We start from the raw sequence: 17,288 nt of genomic DNA on the forward strand, positions 1-17,288 counted from the left end.
TTCTCAAGTTAAAACCAATACAAACCAATAAAACATAATTACAATTTAAACTTTAAAAAACCATTTTGTGGTGCTGTGTCACTACAATATAAGCGAGTTCTTATTTTCTGACGGTGATCACCTAGAACTCTATATGATGTCGGGTGGCAGTTCTCTCCTGGTTAGGTATCAAAGGCCTGTTGAAACAATTCGGTCTTACAGGCTCTGCGGAAAGTGGAGAGATCCTGCAGGGCCCTTATGGCCTCCGGGAGAGCATTCCACAATTCTGGTGCTGCCACCAAGAAGGCCCTAGCTTGCGTTGAACGCAACCTAGCCTCCTTTGGTCCAGGGATGGACAATAGATTTTTTGTCCCTGAACGCAGTGCTCTCTGGGGAACATGTGGAACATCACCATACACTCTGAAATAAAAGTTCACATTATATTAACAAAACAAACATTATTCTGGCTTTCTTTCTTTCTATTTAATTGTAAGTGGTGTCCACCTCCAATGGAAAAAGATGCGAAGGAAACAAAGCATGATGCCTCAAGTCAGTTGCTCTTCTGTTATCCACAAAGCTCACAATTCAGAGCTCGATGATTCTGTGCCCTGATATGCCCTCAGATGAAGAGGGCATGGCAGTTGAATCACTTGTGGGGAGGTGAAACATAACAAGAACTTCTTTGGATACACCTCGAAACAGTCCTTTCTCCCTGATTAGGATACAAAAGTTCCATTTCAGAATTAGCCTGAGTGTCCTGGTGCTCTTTGTGGCCACTTCTAATCAATGCAAAGACAGTAGAAGGCTCAAAACTTTATGGATCTTTAGAACTTTAGATACACACTTCACAAGGATTAGGGTAAACGATGTAAAATGATGCTGCCACTCAGTCAACTGGAACATGACACTCCAGTTTCTAAGTATGCTGTATCTGTAAATGTTCATTTTAACTGCTTTTTCTCTTTCTGATTATTTTCCTGTGGCATTTCTCCCTCATCAGGTGAGCATCAAATGGAATTGCTTGACTACGTGGCTGCAAAATTCCATGAGGAAGCTGGCATTTTCAAACTATTGGTACACATTTAATTGTTATAGTCATCCATTCTTCTTTTCCTGGATGCTTTCAAAGCTGTTTCTCTTCTCACATGTCTTGGCAGATCATTGATTCTATTATGGCGCTGTTCCGTGTGGACTTTAGTGGCCGTGGGGAACTGGCAGAAAGGCAACAGAAACTTGCTCAAATGCTGTCAAGGCTTCAGAAGATATCTGAAGGTAGGCAGGAATAAAAATTTTGGAATTAGCAAGAATGCTGGTGTTGATCTGTAGCCTGATGGCCTTCAAATAAGATGTAGCCATAAGAACCAATATGAAGTGTGGAACTGTCAGGTTTAGTAGTGGGAAACCTATGTGCTCAAATTTCTGCTCAACCACAAAGGCTGTCACACACAGTCTCTTAGCCTAACCCACCTCACAGTTCTGCTGTGAAACTAAAATCCTCTGCACTCCTTGGTGGCAGGTGGGATACAATGCAATAGACAAATAATATAACTACTTAGAGAAAATCTAGTAGCAACAATGTGGTGGTAATTCACTGGGAACATGTTTGGGTTGCCAGATAGTGATCATTAGTGTGCCAAACTAAGACTGGGATGCCTTGGTTTCGGTTCTTCACTTTGTCATGAAGGCGACATTTGTTGAAGTCATCCTCTCTGAGACTGAACTACCTCACCAGGTGTTATGGAGATAAAATGAAAACCAGAAGCCTCGATGCCTCCCTGAGCTCCTCAAGTGGAAGGGCAAGATCAAAACTAGATGGAGTCTTTAATGCTTAACACCTTCCACAACCATAATTTCCCATTATTACTTGCAAGGCTAGGAAGAAAAACTAGCTGGTAGAGTAGTGAGTATATTTTCTCTTTTTATATCCACCCCTTTACTTTGGGCCTTGTTTCTCACTGCAGAATATAATGTGGCTGTATTTGTGACCAATCAGATGACTGCTGACCCAGGAGCAACTATGACGTAAGTGTAGTGTATCGGACTCAGCGCAAGCGCCGCGCGACCCGAGCCACCCTTGGGTCGCCGCGCGCAGCGCGGGAAAAGCCACTGCCAATCCTGACCAAGGGCGGGAAGTTTAACTGGCCAGGATTGGGCTGGCCAGCGAAGGGGATGTTCCGGGAGGCATGTATATATTAGCGGACCCGGCCGCGTGTTCTCAGTTGCGTGTGATGTACTAGCCAATAAAGACCTATGCCTTCACCACGTCTCGTCTCCCAGTACATTACACTGGCGACGAGGATGGGATCTAGATAGGTCCGGCCGCCCCGAGGGGAACCTGACCGGGCCGGAGACGAGGAAGGCGTGAGACCGCAGGATCGCACAGCCCGCCGCCACCATGGCGAACTCTACAGTAACGACGGGCCATCTTGCGGAATTCAACCCGGAGCACCCCGAGAGATGGGAGACCTACACCGAAAGGGTCGAGTGCTACCTGCGGGCGAACCTGATCGAAGAGGACGACAGGAAGAGAGACGTCCTGCTGAGCGTCTGTGGAGAAGAAACTTTCGAGATCGCAAGAGGCCTCTCCGCTCCAGCTAAGCTGACCGAGAGGACCTACCGGGAAGTCGTGAGACTCCTCACGGGCCACTTTTCGCCCCAACCGTCCATCGTCGCCCGCCGATTCCTCTTCCACAAGAGGGACCAAAAGTCGGGGGAGACAGCGGCGGTCTACCTGGCGGCCCTTCGACAGATCGCCGGGAACTGCAATTTTGACAAAAGGGACGAAGCCCTGAGGGACCGTTTCGTCTGGGGCCTCCGAGACGAACGACTGCAGCAGAAGCTCTTCGCTAAGGAGGAGCTCACGCTACAACAAGCCTTCAACGAGGCGACGGCGTTCGAGAGGGCCACCAAGGCGTTCGGCCAGCCACGCGGCGAAGCAGTCCACCAAGGGGAAACAGAGCTGGAAGACCGAGCAGAGGAAGAAGCGTTTCAGCTCCGGAGGCCTCAGAGAACGGACACACGGGCCCCCGCGAGACAACGAGCGACGGAGAGGGCCACCGCCACCACCGGTTCCAGGTGCGCCAGCTGCGGCGACCCCCACGAGCGACGGGACTGCCCGTACCGCAACCTGGACTGCCGCAGCTGCGGAAAGACAGGCCACATCGCCCGGGCTTGCCGGGCCAAGAACAGCCGCCGCCAACCGTCAGCACATCACGACTCCCTGGACACACACACGACGGCATCCACCAGTCTGCAGGTATTGAACTTGCCCCTCTCGGCCCCAGACAAGGTCAAAATGTCGGTCCTAATCGAGGGCGCCCCCTGCATCATGGAAGTAGACTCGGGTTCCTCCATCTCTATCATTTCGGAGGAAACCCTCAAGAAACTATGTCCCCGCCGCCGCATCCAAACGAGGCCAGCGGACTTCGTACTGAGGGACTTTCAGAAGAACCCAGTACACATCGTGGGGTGGGCCCGGGTGCATGTAGAAAGAGGGGGTTTTAGGGGGCCCCTAGACATCCTAGTGGTCAAGCGCCAACTGACCACACTTCTCGGGTTGGCGTGGTTCAATCCACTGGGGATCCAGCTGGTGGGGGTGGACCAATTGCAGGCCAGCAATTTCGACGGGGTCTGCCGGGAGTTCCCCGAGGTCTTCGACGGGTCCTTGGGGAGCTACAAGGGTCCGCCCATCACCTTACCGATAGACCCAATGGTCAGGCCCATAAGGCTTAAAGCGAGGCGCGTCCCGTTCGCCCTTAAGCCTAAAATAGAGGCAGAACTGGACCGCCTAACAGCCCAGGGCGTCCTAGAACCTGTAACGTATGCGGAATGGGAGACCCCCATAGTAACGCCAGTCAAACCCAACGGGGAGGTTAGGATCTGCGCTGACTACAAGTGCACGATCAATAAGGCGCTGCAAGACAACCCCTACCCAGTCCCGGTGGTTAGCCACGTCCTCGCAGCACTAGCCGGGGCGAGGGTTTTTGGAAAGCTGGACTTAGCACAAGCATACCAGCAACTGCCGGTCGACGCTAAGACAGCGGAGGCGCAGACGATCGTGACCCACAGGGGCGCGTTCAGGGTTAAACGGCTGCAGTTCGGGGTCAGTGTAGCTCCGGGGATATTCCAGAGCATAATGGACTCTCTCTTGAAAGGGATCCCCGGAGTTCAACCCTTCTTTGACGACGTTTTAATCGCCGCCCCCACCGAAGGAGAGTTCAGCTGCCGCCTGCGAGAGGTCCTCAGACGGTTCCAAGCGGCGGGGCTGCGAGTCAAAAAGGAGAAATGTTTGTTGGGTGTTCCGCGAGTGGAGTTCCTGGGGTTCGCCGTGGACGCGGCTGGAATTCACCCGACGGCGGACAAGACCAGGGCCATAGTCCAGGCCCCTGCCCCCAAATGCAAGGCAGAACTACAGAGTTTTTTAGGATTATTGAACTTTTATCATGCATTCCTGCCACACAAAGCCGCTGTGGCGGAACCGTTGCACCGCTTGTTAGATAAACAGGCCCCGTGGGTCTGGGGTAAACGCCAAGCCGCGGCGTTCCAGGCAGTGAAAGATCTCTTGGTCTCTAACGCGGTACTTCATCACTACGATGAAAACCTACCCCTGATCCTGGCTTGCGACGCCTCCCCCTACGGAGTAGGAGCGGTCTTAGGGCACCAACTCCCGGACGGGAGAGAGGCGCCGATCGCTTACTACTCCCGGACTCTGTCCCCTGCCGAGCGGAACTACGCCCAGATCGATAAGGAGGCCCTGGCGATCGTGGCGGGGGTGCAAAAGTTCAACGACTACCTCTACGGTAGGCGTTTCACCATCGCCACTGACCACAAGCCGCTCCTCGGCCTCCTAGCCCCCGATCGTCAGACCCCCCAGATTCTGTCTCAGAGGGTTTTAAGGTGGAACCAGTTCCTGAATTCATACACTTACGCTCTGATACACCGCCCCGGTAAAGCAATGGGTCACGCAGATGCCCTCAGCCGCCTGCCGCTACCCACAACGGACCCAGATCCCGCCCCGGCACACGGGGTGATGCTCATTGAGTCGCTCCCCGAGCGCCCACTGCACGCGGACGAGGTGGCTCGGGCGACTGGGAGAGACCGCATCCTCGCACGGGTCAGGGACTGGGTGGGAAGGGGGTGGCCCTCGGGCAAGGTGGAAGAAGCATTTCGGCCGTTCGCGTCCAGGAAGGACGAGCTATCGACACACAAGGGGTGCATACTCTGGGGGAGCCGGGTGGTGGTGCCCCCCCCCCCTGCGCAGACAGGTATTGGAGGATCTCCACGAGACCCACCCGGGCATCGTGAGAATGAAAGCCCTGGCCCGGAGCTACGTGTGGTGGCCGGGCATGGATGAGGAAATAGAGGGGTGGGTAAGAAGGTGCCAACCATGCCAGGAGTCCAGACCCAATCCGCCGTCCGCCCCGGTCCACAGGTGGGAGTCGAACGGGCGGCCGTGGTCCCGCCTCCATGTGGATTTCGCGGGGCCGTATCAGGGCCAGATCTTCTTTATACTTGTGGACGCATATACAAAATGGCTAGAGGTTATCCTGGTGGCCTCGACCTCCACCGCAGCAGCAGTCAGGGCGCTCAGAAGGGTCCTCTGCACACACGGGATCCCTGACACCCTGGTGACGGACAACGGCACGGCATTCACCTCCCGGGAATTCCGGGAGTTCACCGACCGGTACCTCATAAGGCACATAAGGTCCGCCCCATTCCATCCAGCCACCAACGGCCAGGCGGAGCGCATGGTGCGGACCACCAAAGAGGCCCTTGGCCGTATAGTACATGGGGATTGGGACCACCGCCTCTCAGCATTCCTGTTCCACAACAGGATCACCCCAAACCCTGTAACCGGTTTCAGCCCCGCAGAACTGCTCATGGGGAGGAAACTGACCACTCGTCTAGATAGGCTACACCCGGACCGGGCGCCGGATGTCCGCGGGTCCCCCGAGGTCCGGGAAGCAGTGAGAGGATTCTTTCCGGGCGACCCAGTGTATGCGAAAAACTTCGCAAGCGGCCCCGAGTGGTTGGCGGGAAGGGTTCTGAGGGTAACTGGCTCCCGGTCATACGAGGTAACCACCGCCGGAGGCCAGGTGCTGAGGCGGCACATCGACCAGCTGCGCCGCCGCACCCTACCCGAGGAGACAGAAGAGGCAGTGAGTAGGGAACCGCCAGCAACGGAACCGCCAGAAGGGGCCCCGCCAATACAGGAGCTACCCACGTACGAGGCCCCCGCAGCCGCGGGACCAGAACCGGAGCCAGCACCCGACCCGGGCCGGCAACAGCCAGAAACGGCGCCACCCACGTTGGGATCGGGCCCCACACCAACGGCAACCCCGAGGAGATCAACACGGGAACGCAGGACGCCAGCGTACCTACAGGACTATGTAGTTTAAACTAGGAGGGGAGGAGTGTAGTGTATCGGACTCAGCGCAAGCGCCGCGCGACCCGAGCCACCCTCGGGTCGCCGCGCGCAGCGCGGGAAAAGCCACTGCCAATCCTGACCAAGGGCGGGAAGTTTAACTGGCCAGGATTGGGCTGGCCAGCGAAGGGGATGTTCCGGGAGGCATGTATATATTAGCGGACCCGGCCGCGTGTTCTCAGTTGCGTGTGATGTACTAGCCAATAAAGACCTATGCCTTCACCACGTCTCGTCTCCCAGTACATTACAGTAAGCAATGCTTTTTTGTTGTTTTTATAAATCATAAAAATAGGAAGTAAGGTAAAGAAAGGAAAGGGATAGTGGCCAATGTAGATGCAGTCAATGATATGAAATAGTTCTGTTGCTGTTGCCAATGACAGCTGCTTCTGGATCTGCCCCCCTAGCTAAGGTCTCCAAAGCAGTTATACCAAAGCAGCTGTTATAAATGGTACTCTACAAGACCTATTGTATAAAGAAAGTACTTAGTTACCCTACAAACTTCACCTAATTGTTATTGTTTGACTTAGCTTTCAGGTAGACCCCAAGAAGCCAATTGGGGGCCACATCCTTGCCCATGCTTCTACAACAAGGATTAGCTTGCGAAAAGGAAGAGGAGAGTTGCGTATTGCCAAGATATATGATAGGTAATATTGGGGTGGAGTAGTCCGGTAGCTGATATCAGAAAATAGAACCAGAATCTAGTTCCAAATGGTGTAAACAGGTTGTGGCTTAGTGGTAAAGCATCTGCTTGGCATGCAGAATATGGTCCTGGGTTCAGTCCCAGGTATCTCTAGTTAAAAAGATTAGAAGAGAAAAAACTGTGCTTGGCTTGAGTAGCCTATACAGACTTTTATGGATCAGTGGTCTGATTCAGTATAAAACAGCTTTGTGTGTGTTCACCATAGTTAATTTGGTTTCAAATTAATAGAGCAATGGGGGGGGGGGGCACGGAACGGGAATAGGGAGCTGACTGATGACTGTGCCGGTGTAACTCAGATTTATGCCACTCTAAAGGGCATTCACTTTCCCCAAACCAGTTGCGGCTGTGCTCTTGCATTCAGGATACCAATGAAGCGTGCACCCAATCAGCACATCCACCCATGCCAGTGCCACCCTTCCCTGGCACCCAATGACAGCTCACTCTGCAGTATAAATGGTTCTAAGGAGGTCACCCCACAACTCTGGAAGTAGGGCGTGCAGCATGAAATACTATCTGATAACTTTGTGCTATGTGGACTGAGAGCTAGCACACTTGCACCTTGGTGGTGGGCAAAACACAGACAGGGCACCTAGCACCATCAGGAAAGCGCCTGGAAGGAAGACACCACCAGGAGAACAAAGTCCACTCCATGGCTGAGCTCTCCCAGATTTCAGGCCTCACAGGTACAGCAGCTCGTCTGCTGGGATCCCAAACGTTGGCCACACAGGAACAGGTAAGCAAGGCAGTCCTTCTCCAACCCCGCTTCCTTCCCTTGGCCAACAACAGTGGCATTGATTGAACCAGGACACAGCATCTCCTGTTCCCAAACCTGGCAGCCAGGGGGACCAAAAGTGCTCCCCCAGACACAAGTGGACCCCATGTACCAGGCAATTTGGTGCACCAGGGGATGCCCAAGGCAGCTGCTGGGGGAGGGGGATGAAGGTGGCACCAGTTCACAAGGCTGTCTGCCATGCCAGTTGGCAGGACTTCCCCTGCACAAAACAGACCAGTGCCTGGGAATCCCCTCCAACCTGAGTGCCAAGTGATCCCACCTGATGGCCTAACCCTTCCTGTGCAGCTGCAGAATGCCCTGACACTGCTGACAAAGTGTGTCTCCACATACACAGCAGTTCTGACAGGATGCTGGTTGAGGTGTGGATGGTCTGGATTCTGCCACCTATGGGGTCCCTCTTGCAGCACTAGAGTGTGTCCATGATAGCCAAATGCCTGACAAGCTGTTACCAAGGAATGTTGGCACCTGCTTCACCACATGTTTTCCCCATGTGCAGGTGTTGATCCAACAGGGACAGTTGTTACCTCAGCTGCTGAGGTAAATCCCCCTCCCATGTGCCCTCTCTGCAGCAGAAGCCTTGGGAGCACACAGACACATCCAGCCTCCAGGCCCTGCCATTCTCACACCAATCAAGAAGGTACCCCTAGCACCAAAGGATGGTGGAGTTTCACATGTCAATACCATGATCCCACTCTTACCATTCTGGTCCCCTCCAATAAAGCTAATCCATTGTGTGTGTCCCAGGTGTTAGTTGCGGACTATGAAAGGTGGGAACACATCAGAGGTACCATGCAAACCAGATAATCCTCACAGACACAACATCCAGACAATAATGCAGCCACAGATAAATCACACATGGAAATGCCATTGGTGATCCCTCATGGATTGGCTCTGTTTGTGTTCCCTGGGCCCCGGCAGCCAGTGTGGGCTGATGACCCATCCAGGAACCAATGCACAAATGATACTGTTGGCATAAAGTGTTGCCACCTTTGTGAGTGACAATGGGTAATAATGGGGGGGGGGGGCTTCCCATGGCCAAGTGCTCAGTGCAACACAGAGCACCATTGACACTCCCTTTGCAGACCAGAAGCCCTGGGGGCTGCTGCAGATGGGCCACAGGAACACCACTGTAGTCCTGGATGAGCCCTGAACCTGGCCATCTGTTGCCAAGATGTGGCTGCTGGTGCTGCAGAACAGGGGAGGACTTCAGTCCTGTTATAGTCGCCAGACATGGGGCCTGCATCTGGCCCAGACAATCCCACCCACCCTTTCCTCCATCTGGGGGGCCATCAAGTGGGAGCAGCTGGAGAGCCATTGCAAGTAGCGGGAAGTCATTTGAGGGGGCAGCAATGAATGGAGGGGCTGGCAGCATCTGTGCCAGCAGCTGCCAGGCTCCTGGAGGGGCTTCTTGCCCCTAGTGAGGGATGCAGGTGAGGGACAAGGGCTCATCAAGAGGCTACTGGGGGACCTGTCTGAGGCTCTCTGGGTTCACTGTCCGCACCACCCCTGGTGGGGGAGCCAAATGCAGATGCCCTCAGCAACATCTGAGCACCACAACCATAGGTGAGCAGGAGGTACCTGCACATCCACATTCTTCTTCCTTGGCCCCACCATGGCTAACAGGTAACATCCCAGTGACAGGTGGCTGGGCATCGTTACAGAAGCTAGTCTCTTTAAGAGGAGGTCCCCAGGTAAGAGCATAGATCCTGTGGCCTGTCCCCTCTGCCCCCTGCCAGTGACAGACCTTTGGCTCCAACTCCTCCACTTGGGACTCCCATTGGTCCCACCTGTCCTCTTTATCACCCTGCTCCTGTCCAGCAGCGACACCAGAATGGGCCATTCCAGTGGAATCACCATAGACCCAGCCATGACAGTGCCCAGCAACACTGTTTTCCTGTTTGGCTACCACCTAAGTACCCTCTTGGGAAAGTTACTAGTGGTGCCACTGCTGTGCTGCAGCCAGGCACCACAGTGCAAGCGCACCTCAGGATTGTTCTTTCTGGCTGCTTTTGAATGCAAGTATAAAAATACGAAATTGTTAATAAATTAATAAATTAACTTTTAACTTAAATCTTCATTTCAATTAAAAGATTTAGGTTCCAAATAATCAGAAAAGGCATGTTCTGTCTTAATTTGTACTACAAGCTTGCATTTCTATTGTATTCACCCTCAAAATAGGGTTGCCAGGTGGGTTTACCCTGCCAGCAGGAGGTGGGAGGCAGCTTTCCAGGAGTGGGGTGGTTGGGGCAATATTGCCAACGTGATGACATCATACAAAAGTGAAGTCATTACACTGGTGATATTGCATGACAATACCCTAGCATTTGGGGCAAAACTCTATGGTTAACATTGAATTTTTACCCCAAATGCTAGAGAATTGCTATGCAACGTCCCCAGCATGATGATGTCCCTTCCATGTGACACCATTGCGTCAGCAACTTTGTCACAAGAGGAGTTTGTTTATCAGGCCGGCTGTGGGCTGAAGCCCTGAAAATCAGGGGAACCCTCGCCTCTACTGGTGGTTTGGCAACCCTATCTCAAAAGAACAATTTGTATAATTCACAGCTGTCGAATAACCAAGATTCAAAAATTACTCCAGCAGTAAGTACTGTTGATCAAAATTTAAATTATCCAGCCTATGTATTTGAAACAAAGGGGACAAAGACATTTGAGTATGCATATATTGACTGATTATCATAATTGTCAGAAGTAAAGCATGGAAAATGTGTGCAATGAAGTTTTTTTAATATCAGTTAATATGGCAGAAACAAAGGACATCAAAGCATGTCTGTTTTGTGCAGCTTAGGTGAAACCAGGGCTTTTTTTGAGCAGGAATACACAGGAATGCAGTTCCAACCAGCTTGGCACCAGGGGGTGTGGCCTAATATACAAATGAGTTCTTGCTGGGCCTTTTCTTTTAAAAAGCCCTGCATGAAACAATGGTGTTGTAAGGGGTATGGCCTGATATGCAAATGAGTTCCTGCTGGGCTTTTTCTACAAAAAAGGCTCTGCATAAGACATACACAGAAGGGCGTACATTCAGCTTTTCTACATATGATACATTTTAGGGGCAGTTCAGACAAGTACAAAAGCGATAGCTTTGTTGAACCCGTGTTTCTGTGAAAGAAATAATGCTTTATCTAGAATGTAAAGCCACTTTCTCTATTTTCTCAGCCCTGAAATGCCTGAAAATGAAGCCACATTCGCAATAACTTCTGGAGGAATTGGAGATGCCAAAGAGTAGACAGATCTAGTCAGCAAACAATTGAGGAAATACCACCACCTCAAGTTATTCTGTGATACTAATGCCTGGTTATTTGGGTTCACTGCACTAAACTTGGATCTATCTAAACTTGGAGCGTTCAGAACTGGGGTTTGTTAACAAGCTAATACAGAGCTCTTCTAAGGATGTTGGATCCATTTCTGTGGCAACCAGTCACATGCAGTCAGACTTTCTGCTTGCCACACAGATACAGTATTTGCTTCACGTAAGATGCCAGCAAGCAAAATTTTTTTAAGAAACTGAGAATGTCCAAGTGTCATGAGAATCGAGGCTTAGTAGGACGCCATAACATGTATGCGTGTGTGTTGTTTTTGGCATACTGGTTGCCTGTAATTAACTTTTCAGTTTTAAACATCTCAAGCTAATTCCAGGATACCATGCTGATACTTCTGCAGTTTTAGTAACTATGCATGTAAAACAGAGCATGGAATGATCTCGAAAATGAGCTATGGTAATCAGTTACCATTTTTAAAATATACTTGGCATTGAAGCTTCCATATATAGCACAATCTGCTATGGTAAAATGGAAATTGATAGCATGTTTGTCCTGGAAAAATGGTAATTGTAAAGCTTTCAAAATTAAATCCATCTTGACAGGTTTGTTAACTGAAGTCAAGCAGTTGCCAAATTTTAAAATTCAGATTTATACTTTTCATTTATGGCTAGTTTTTGTGTCTATGGAAAACTACAGCCTCTCTTCCATCTGCTTTTGTCTAACCAGCAGAAGCTGGAAAAATATCCTAAGTGGTTAAAAGAATATACTTATTTTGTTTGTTCTCATCTGTTTATGTATTCCTAAACAGCACATGTTTGGTCCTCTGTGTTTTATTTCCTCCTAATCATCCCAGGAAGTTGATTGTCCCAGAACACAAAAGATGCTGTGTTCCAGACTCTTTAAAATCTGGCAGACAAAAGGGACATATAAAATAAGAATTCTCTCTTGGAGTCCAGAATACAGATATTTTTCTTATCTATGATTTTGCACTAAATATCTTTCTTAAATCAATTTAAAATGGTACTGGATCCTATGTGTATATTAATCCTATTTGCCCCTAATTCCTGAAGTCTGGTGGTAATTATGGTAAATTAGAGGAAAGATAAGAAGAGTCGCCAAACTGAATCAGACCCTGAAGTTCAGCATCTTGTTTTCATCAGTGGCCAGCCAGTTGGCACAGGGTAGCCTACTGACAACAGCTTTCATCTGTTTAGTGTGCCTTAGCACCTGACAGTGAGAGGCATTCTCTTATCACCAGGTCACACCCTAACAATGTATATATGAAATGAGGATTTCCCTCCAACATGAATCACTTCGTATTTACATTGAATTTCATCTGCCATTTTGTTGTCCATTCATTAAATCTGGAGATGCCCTTTTAGAACACTTTGCAATCCCCTCGTGTTTCCAGGATTCTGAACTGTTTAGTTTCAGAGGATAGTCATGTTGGTTTGCAGTAGAACAGCTAGATTTGAGTCCAGTAGCCCCTTAGAAACCAACAAGATTTCCAGGGTATAAACACTGGAGAGTCAAAGCTCCCTTTGTCAGATAACAAGGAGGAATGGCGATCCCTGAGTCCTCAAAAGGTGGGAAGGGTGTTTGAAGGAATGAACAGTCGACCCATGTATCTTGAGGAAGCAGAGAGGTCTGACTTCTTTAGCCAACCTTCCCTATATTTATATAGCCTGCCTTGAAGCTACATATTTGCTTAGTACATAGTGTTTAAACAAACAACAGGAAGCATCTGTTCAAGGGAGACCAAATCTATACTTGTTTACAGGATTCAATAGTCATCAATTTGTCAATACTGCATGTGTCAGCATAAGGAAGTGAGAATGTGGTGAACACGGATGTGAAATGCCTGTGCCCTTTTGACTCTTCAGACACAATGGGGAATGCAGGGCTCCAGGCTGGTATGCCAGATACATGGTTTCACCCACGTTCCTGTCTGTGGTCTTTGTGGGACCCGGGAATCAAGCAGCTTCTCAGGGCATGATTCCCACATGCCACTCTTTTTTCTTTTCTTTCCAGCTATCTACACACTTGTGTTCACCCCAACTACTTTATCCATAGATAATAGGTGATAATATAGTAAGGCGTTTTTACAGCCTGATCATAGCTAAGCATTTATGATATAACACCATTTGTTTTATAACCTCAAGACCCTTTAAAGGACTAGCCCTAATTGGATATGCAAAGGACGTATGCAAGTGACATGCTGTAGACGGAATCAATTCATGTGCCTTTATGGCAGGAAATTTATTGTGGAAGGGGTGATCAATGACACATTCAATAACACATTCAAGCATAGGTGAGAGCATCACCAGAGATGGGCAGTCCATACTGGCTACATTATTACAATACAAAAACCATTTCCTGAATAATTCTTTGTTCCCCTCCTCCTTTAGTCTAACAAAAGGTTTTCTTTCTTGAGTTCATGGAGAGTTTGCGTGCTCTATGCATGACAATTTTTTCACAGGAAAATCTGTTTCTATTGCAGCCAAAAGGAATTCCTTTTCCTGGAAGCATAACTTGTAAGTGGCAGTGGGGCTGCTATTGTGATCAGCTGGGGCAACCAGCCTTTTGCTAGGCAGAGGAATTTCCCTGGAAATAAGTTTTCTTCATAACTCAGTTTGGATGGGGTTTTGGGGGAGGCCTTCCTTCCAACATCAATGAGGCATGACCAGGCAAATTTCAGGACCTCTGGGTAGATATGGAAGAGCCTGGAAAACATACTTGGAGAAACAAACAAACAAAACAACAATAATAGGTGCTTTTTTCCCCCTTTAAAGCTTTTCTTGGCTGTCCACAAATTGCCATGACTTGAGCTCAACCCTGTTGAGATAGGGTTGCACATATTAGCTAAATTACCACACTTGTTTTGGACTGGAGACATCCTCCTCCTCACATGGAGTCTTAGTTTGACAAGGTCTCTATCCTTCCAATGTTAAAGGGCAAATTTTATACACCATACAAATCCACAATATAAACCTATGCATCACTTCTCATGATTCAGGCTAGTGTACACCCATATAGAAAGCATGCACCTAGAGATTCATGAGAGGCTTTTTACTTTGTTGCAACAGATATGAATTTTAAAAAAGAAAACATGAAATTGTGCACAAGATTGGAGCTCCAAAAAAAGATTACCAGAGCTGGAATTACCCCTGGATTATGAAAATGGTCACAAAAAGGGAAGAAAAACTTTTGCTATAGCTTTGGAACATATGAAATTGTCAAAAATAAGAAAAACGTCAAAAACAAACAAAACAAAACTGAGGCCTCAATAGAACACTGCCAGCTTTAACATACATATATATAAGGGATCAGACTCAAAATGATTACGGAACTGGATCAGAGAATTTAAACCATTTTTCTCCGTGCCAGTTCATCCAAAATTTGTTCTGTGGGACTCACATAGGTTTGAGAGTGGGTTTCAACAAACTTTAACAACAAAATCCTAAAAGCAAATTCTGGTTAATACACCTTGACAAACACACAAAACAATTCTTAATTCTATTTATAATAAGCATGCAATAAATATATAAACTTAGGAGAAAACCTAGTAAGGAGCTTGCACAGCCAAGGAGATGTGTGCGGCAGTGCAAAGATATAATTCAAAACTGATGCATAAAGCAGGGTGCTAAAACATGCACCTTGATGAAGAAGGTTGAAATAATGGAGAGGCTGAAACTTCATAAAATAAAATAGATAAGCATGTAGATGCCTCTTTCCACAGCTAAGAGATTTACCAAATAGCTAAATAGGAAGATTGATATGTACAGTTCATAGATGGAACATAACTATAAATGACATTAAGAGAGCAAATGAAGATATACATTTGAGGAATGCAGAACATTATTAAAGTCCAGATTTCTAATGAAACCAAGAGTTTTCAGAAATTGCCCAGGACAGTGAATTACCAACAAATCTAGAAAAGGTATTTCTATGAGAAACACGACACTGAGAATAATTGAGTCACTGATAAAACAAAGTATTAGTTTTTCAAGACTTAAGAGAGAAGATGCACAGTGAGAGGGTAGTTTTATCCAAGGAAGGGTACAGATGTGCTTCTATAACACATGCTATAACTTCAAATGAAAAGAGGTCTTGTAGGAACCAAAATTTGTGAGGTAGAATTTTAAAACATTGTTCTTTTAGAAAATAAAAATTCAGAACCAACAACAAAAGGAATTTTCAGATTTAAATGAATGAAAAATTGGGGAAGTTCAAAGAAGATAGAAAACTGTGTTAAATGTAAAACTAATAGCCTTGACAGGAGACAAAATCATTGTGAGCTGCAAAAACAGCAGCCACCAAATTCTCTGGAGCCCAGCCCCTTCCAGCGTTCGTTGAGCTTGATTAGTTAGACGCTTCATATCTCCCCATGTGATATCATGAGCTGTCTGGGTGTGTGGGCGTCGCAAAATCTCTCGTTTGAGGCTGAGATTGAAATTGGGAACCAGATTTGGGAGACCCTGATGCCATGCCATCTTTAGCTGGGTGAATACAACGTGCCAGAACCCACAAAAGACCTGCAAGAGAAAACACAGCAGCATGCCTGCACCCCCAGGTAATAAGGGGAGCTGGATCATGCCAAGTTAATAAGCCCAAAGATCAAATTCAATTGTTCCTGAACCTGCATTTGGGTAGGAACCTTCATTTTCACTCCTTTTAATTGATTTTGAAGAGTGGTTTTCAATGTCTGATTAGCATGTTTCATAACAGCTTGACCTGTGGAATTATATGGAATACCAGGACTGAGACTGATTTCTCATTGGATACAAAATTTTTGAAAACCAGCAGAATAGCAGGCAGGGCCATTGTCTGTCCTGAGTTTTTGAGGTTTGCCCAGGACAGTGATGGCAGCAATTAAGTGAGCAATGACATGAGTAGCAGACTCCCCTCTTTGAGGAGTGGCCCACTACCGCAAAGGCAGAAATAAGGTGAGCCATGACATGTTTTATGGCTGCACCACAGTGAGCAGTAGCCTAAAGATATTTAGAGTACATGTCTATGCAAACATGGACACAGTATCAGGGTTTCAGGGAAACTATATGGTTAATATCCATTTGTCAAAGTTTGTTAGGGAGCACTTTCCCCATGAGGAAACGTAAAAACACTTGAGGCTCATTGGCTTGGAGAAACAGGGTGACATGATAAAGGTTTACAAGATTATGCATGGGATGGAGAAAGCAGAGAAAGAAATACTTTTCTCCCTTTCTCACAATACAAAAACTTGTGAGCATTCAATGAAATTGCTGAGCAGTCAGGCTAAAACAGATAAAAGGAAGTACTTCTTCACCTGAAGGGTGATTAACATGTGGAATTCACTGCTACAAGAGATAGTGGCAGCTACAAGCATAGCCAGTCCCAAGAGGGGACTAGACAAAAATATAGAGCAGAGGGCCATTAGTTGCTATTAGCCACAGTATAGATATACATGTGCATATGTGTATGCATAGAAGAAGACATTGTATCTATATTCTGCCCTCCCTCCCAACAGAAACCCTGTGAGGTGAGTGGGACTGAGAGCACTGACAGAAACTGCTCTTAACCAGAACAACCTCTGAGAGGGCTATGACCGCCCAAGGTCACTCCAGCAGTTGCAAGTGGAGGAGTGGGGAATCAAACCTGGCTCTCCCAGATAAGAGTCCACACACTTAATCACTACACCAAACTGACACATATATTGGTCACTGTATGACACAGAGTGCTGGACTGGATGGGACACTGGTCTGATCCAACACAGCTTCTCCTATGTTCTTATGTTAGTTTGCAAACTACACAGGTTAACAGCATAAATAGAGAAGTAAAGTCTTATCAGCAAATGCATTGCCCTGAGCAATCACACCAGGAAGATTAAAATTACTTTCACTATTAGTAACAGAAAAGAGGTAACTCATAACAAAAAAATAAAAACTGCAAGATTAAAAATATAGCCAATCAAATTAAGGTCAATTTGGAGATATACATGCACCAGGAAGTTGATGAATCAAATTAAGTGCATATAAGGTGTCTTATTAAGTTGAAAGCCTGTGTGAATAGTAACAATTTCAGCCTGCTGCACTGAGCACTGCTGCAAAGTAAAGTGTGTCTTTTACATTTCCCCCC

General features: G+C 47.8%; 1 protein-coding gene across 1 annotated transcript in view; it reads left to right on the forward strand.

The window, feature by feature from the left end:
* DMC1 (DNA meiotic recombinase 1) overlaps positions 1 to 11,247 on the forward strand; it is a 30,831-nt gene extending 19,584 nt beyond the window's left edge. The window contains exons 9-13 of the mRNA XM_060244584.1: positions 980 to 1,053; positions 1,137 to 1,251; positions 1,941 to 2,001; positions 6,931 to 7,047; positions 11,071 to 11,247. Coding sequence (XP_060100567.1) covers positions 980 to 1,053; positions 1,137 to 1,251; positions 1,941 to 2,001; positions 6,931 to 7,047; positions 11,071 to 11,140 — 437 coding nt within the window. The 3' untranslated portion in view covers positions 11,141 to 11,247. The remainder of the gene's footprint in view (positions 1 to 979; positions 1,054 to 1,136; positions 1,252 to 1,940; positions 2,002 to 6,930; positions 7,048 to 11,070) is intronic.
* The last annotated feature ends 6,041 nt before the right edge of the window (positions 11,248 to 17,288 follow it).

Source organism: Heteronotia binoei, chromosome 8, assembly GCF_032191835.1.
Source record: "Heteronotia binoei isolate CCM8104 ecotype False Entrance Well chromosome 8, APGP_CSIRO_Hbin_v1, whole genome shotgun sequence".
NCBI lineage: Eukaryota > Metazoa > Chordata > Lepidosauria > Squamata > Gekkonidae > Heteronotia > Heteronotia binoei.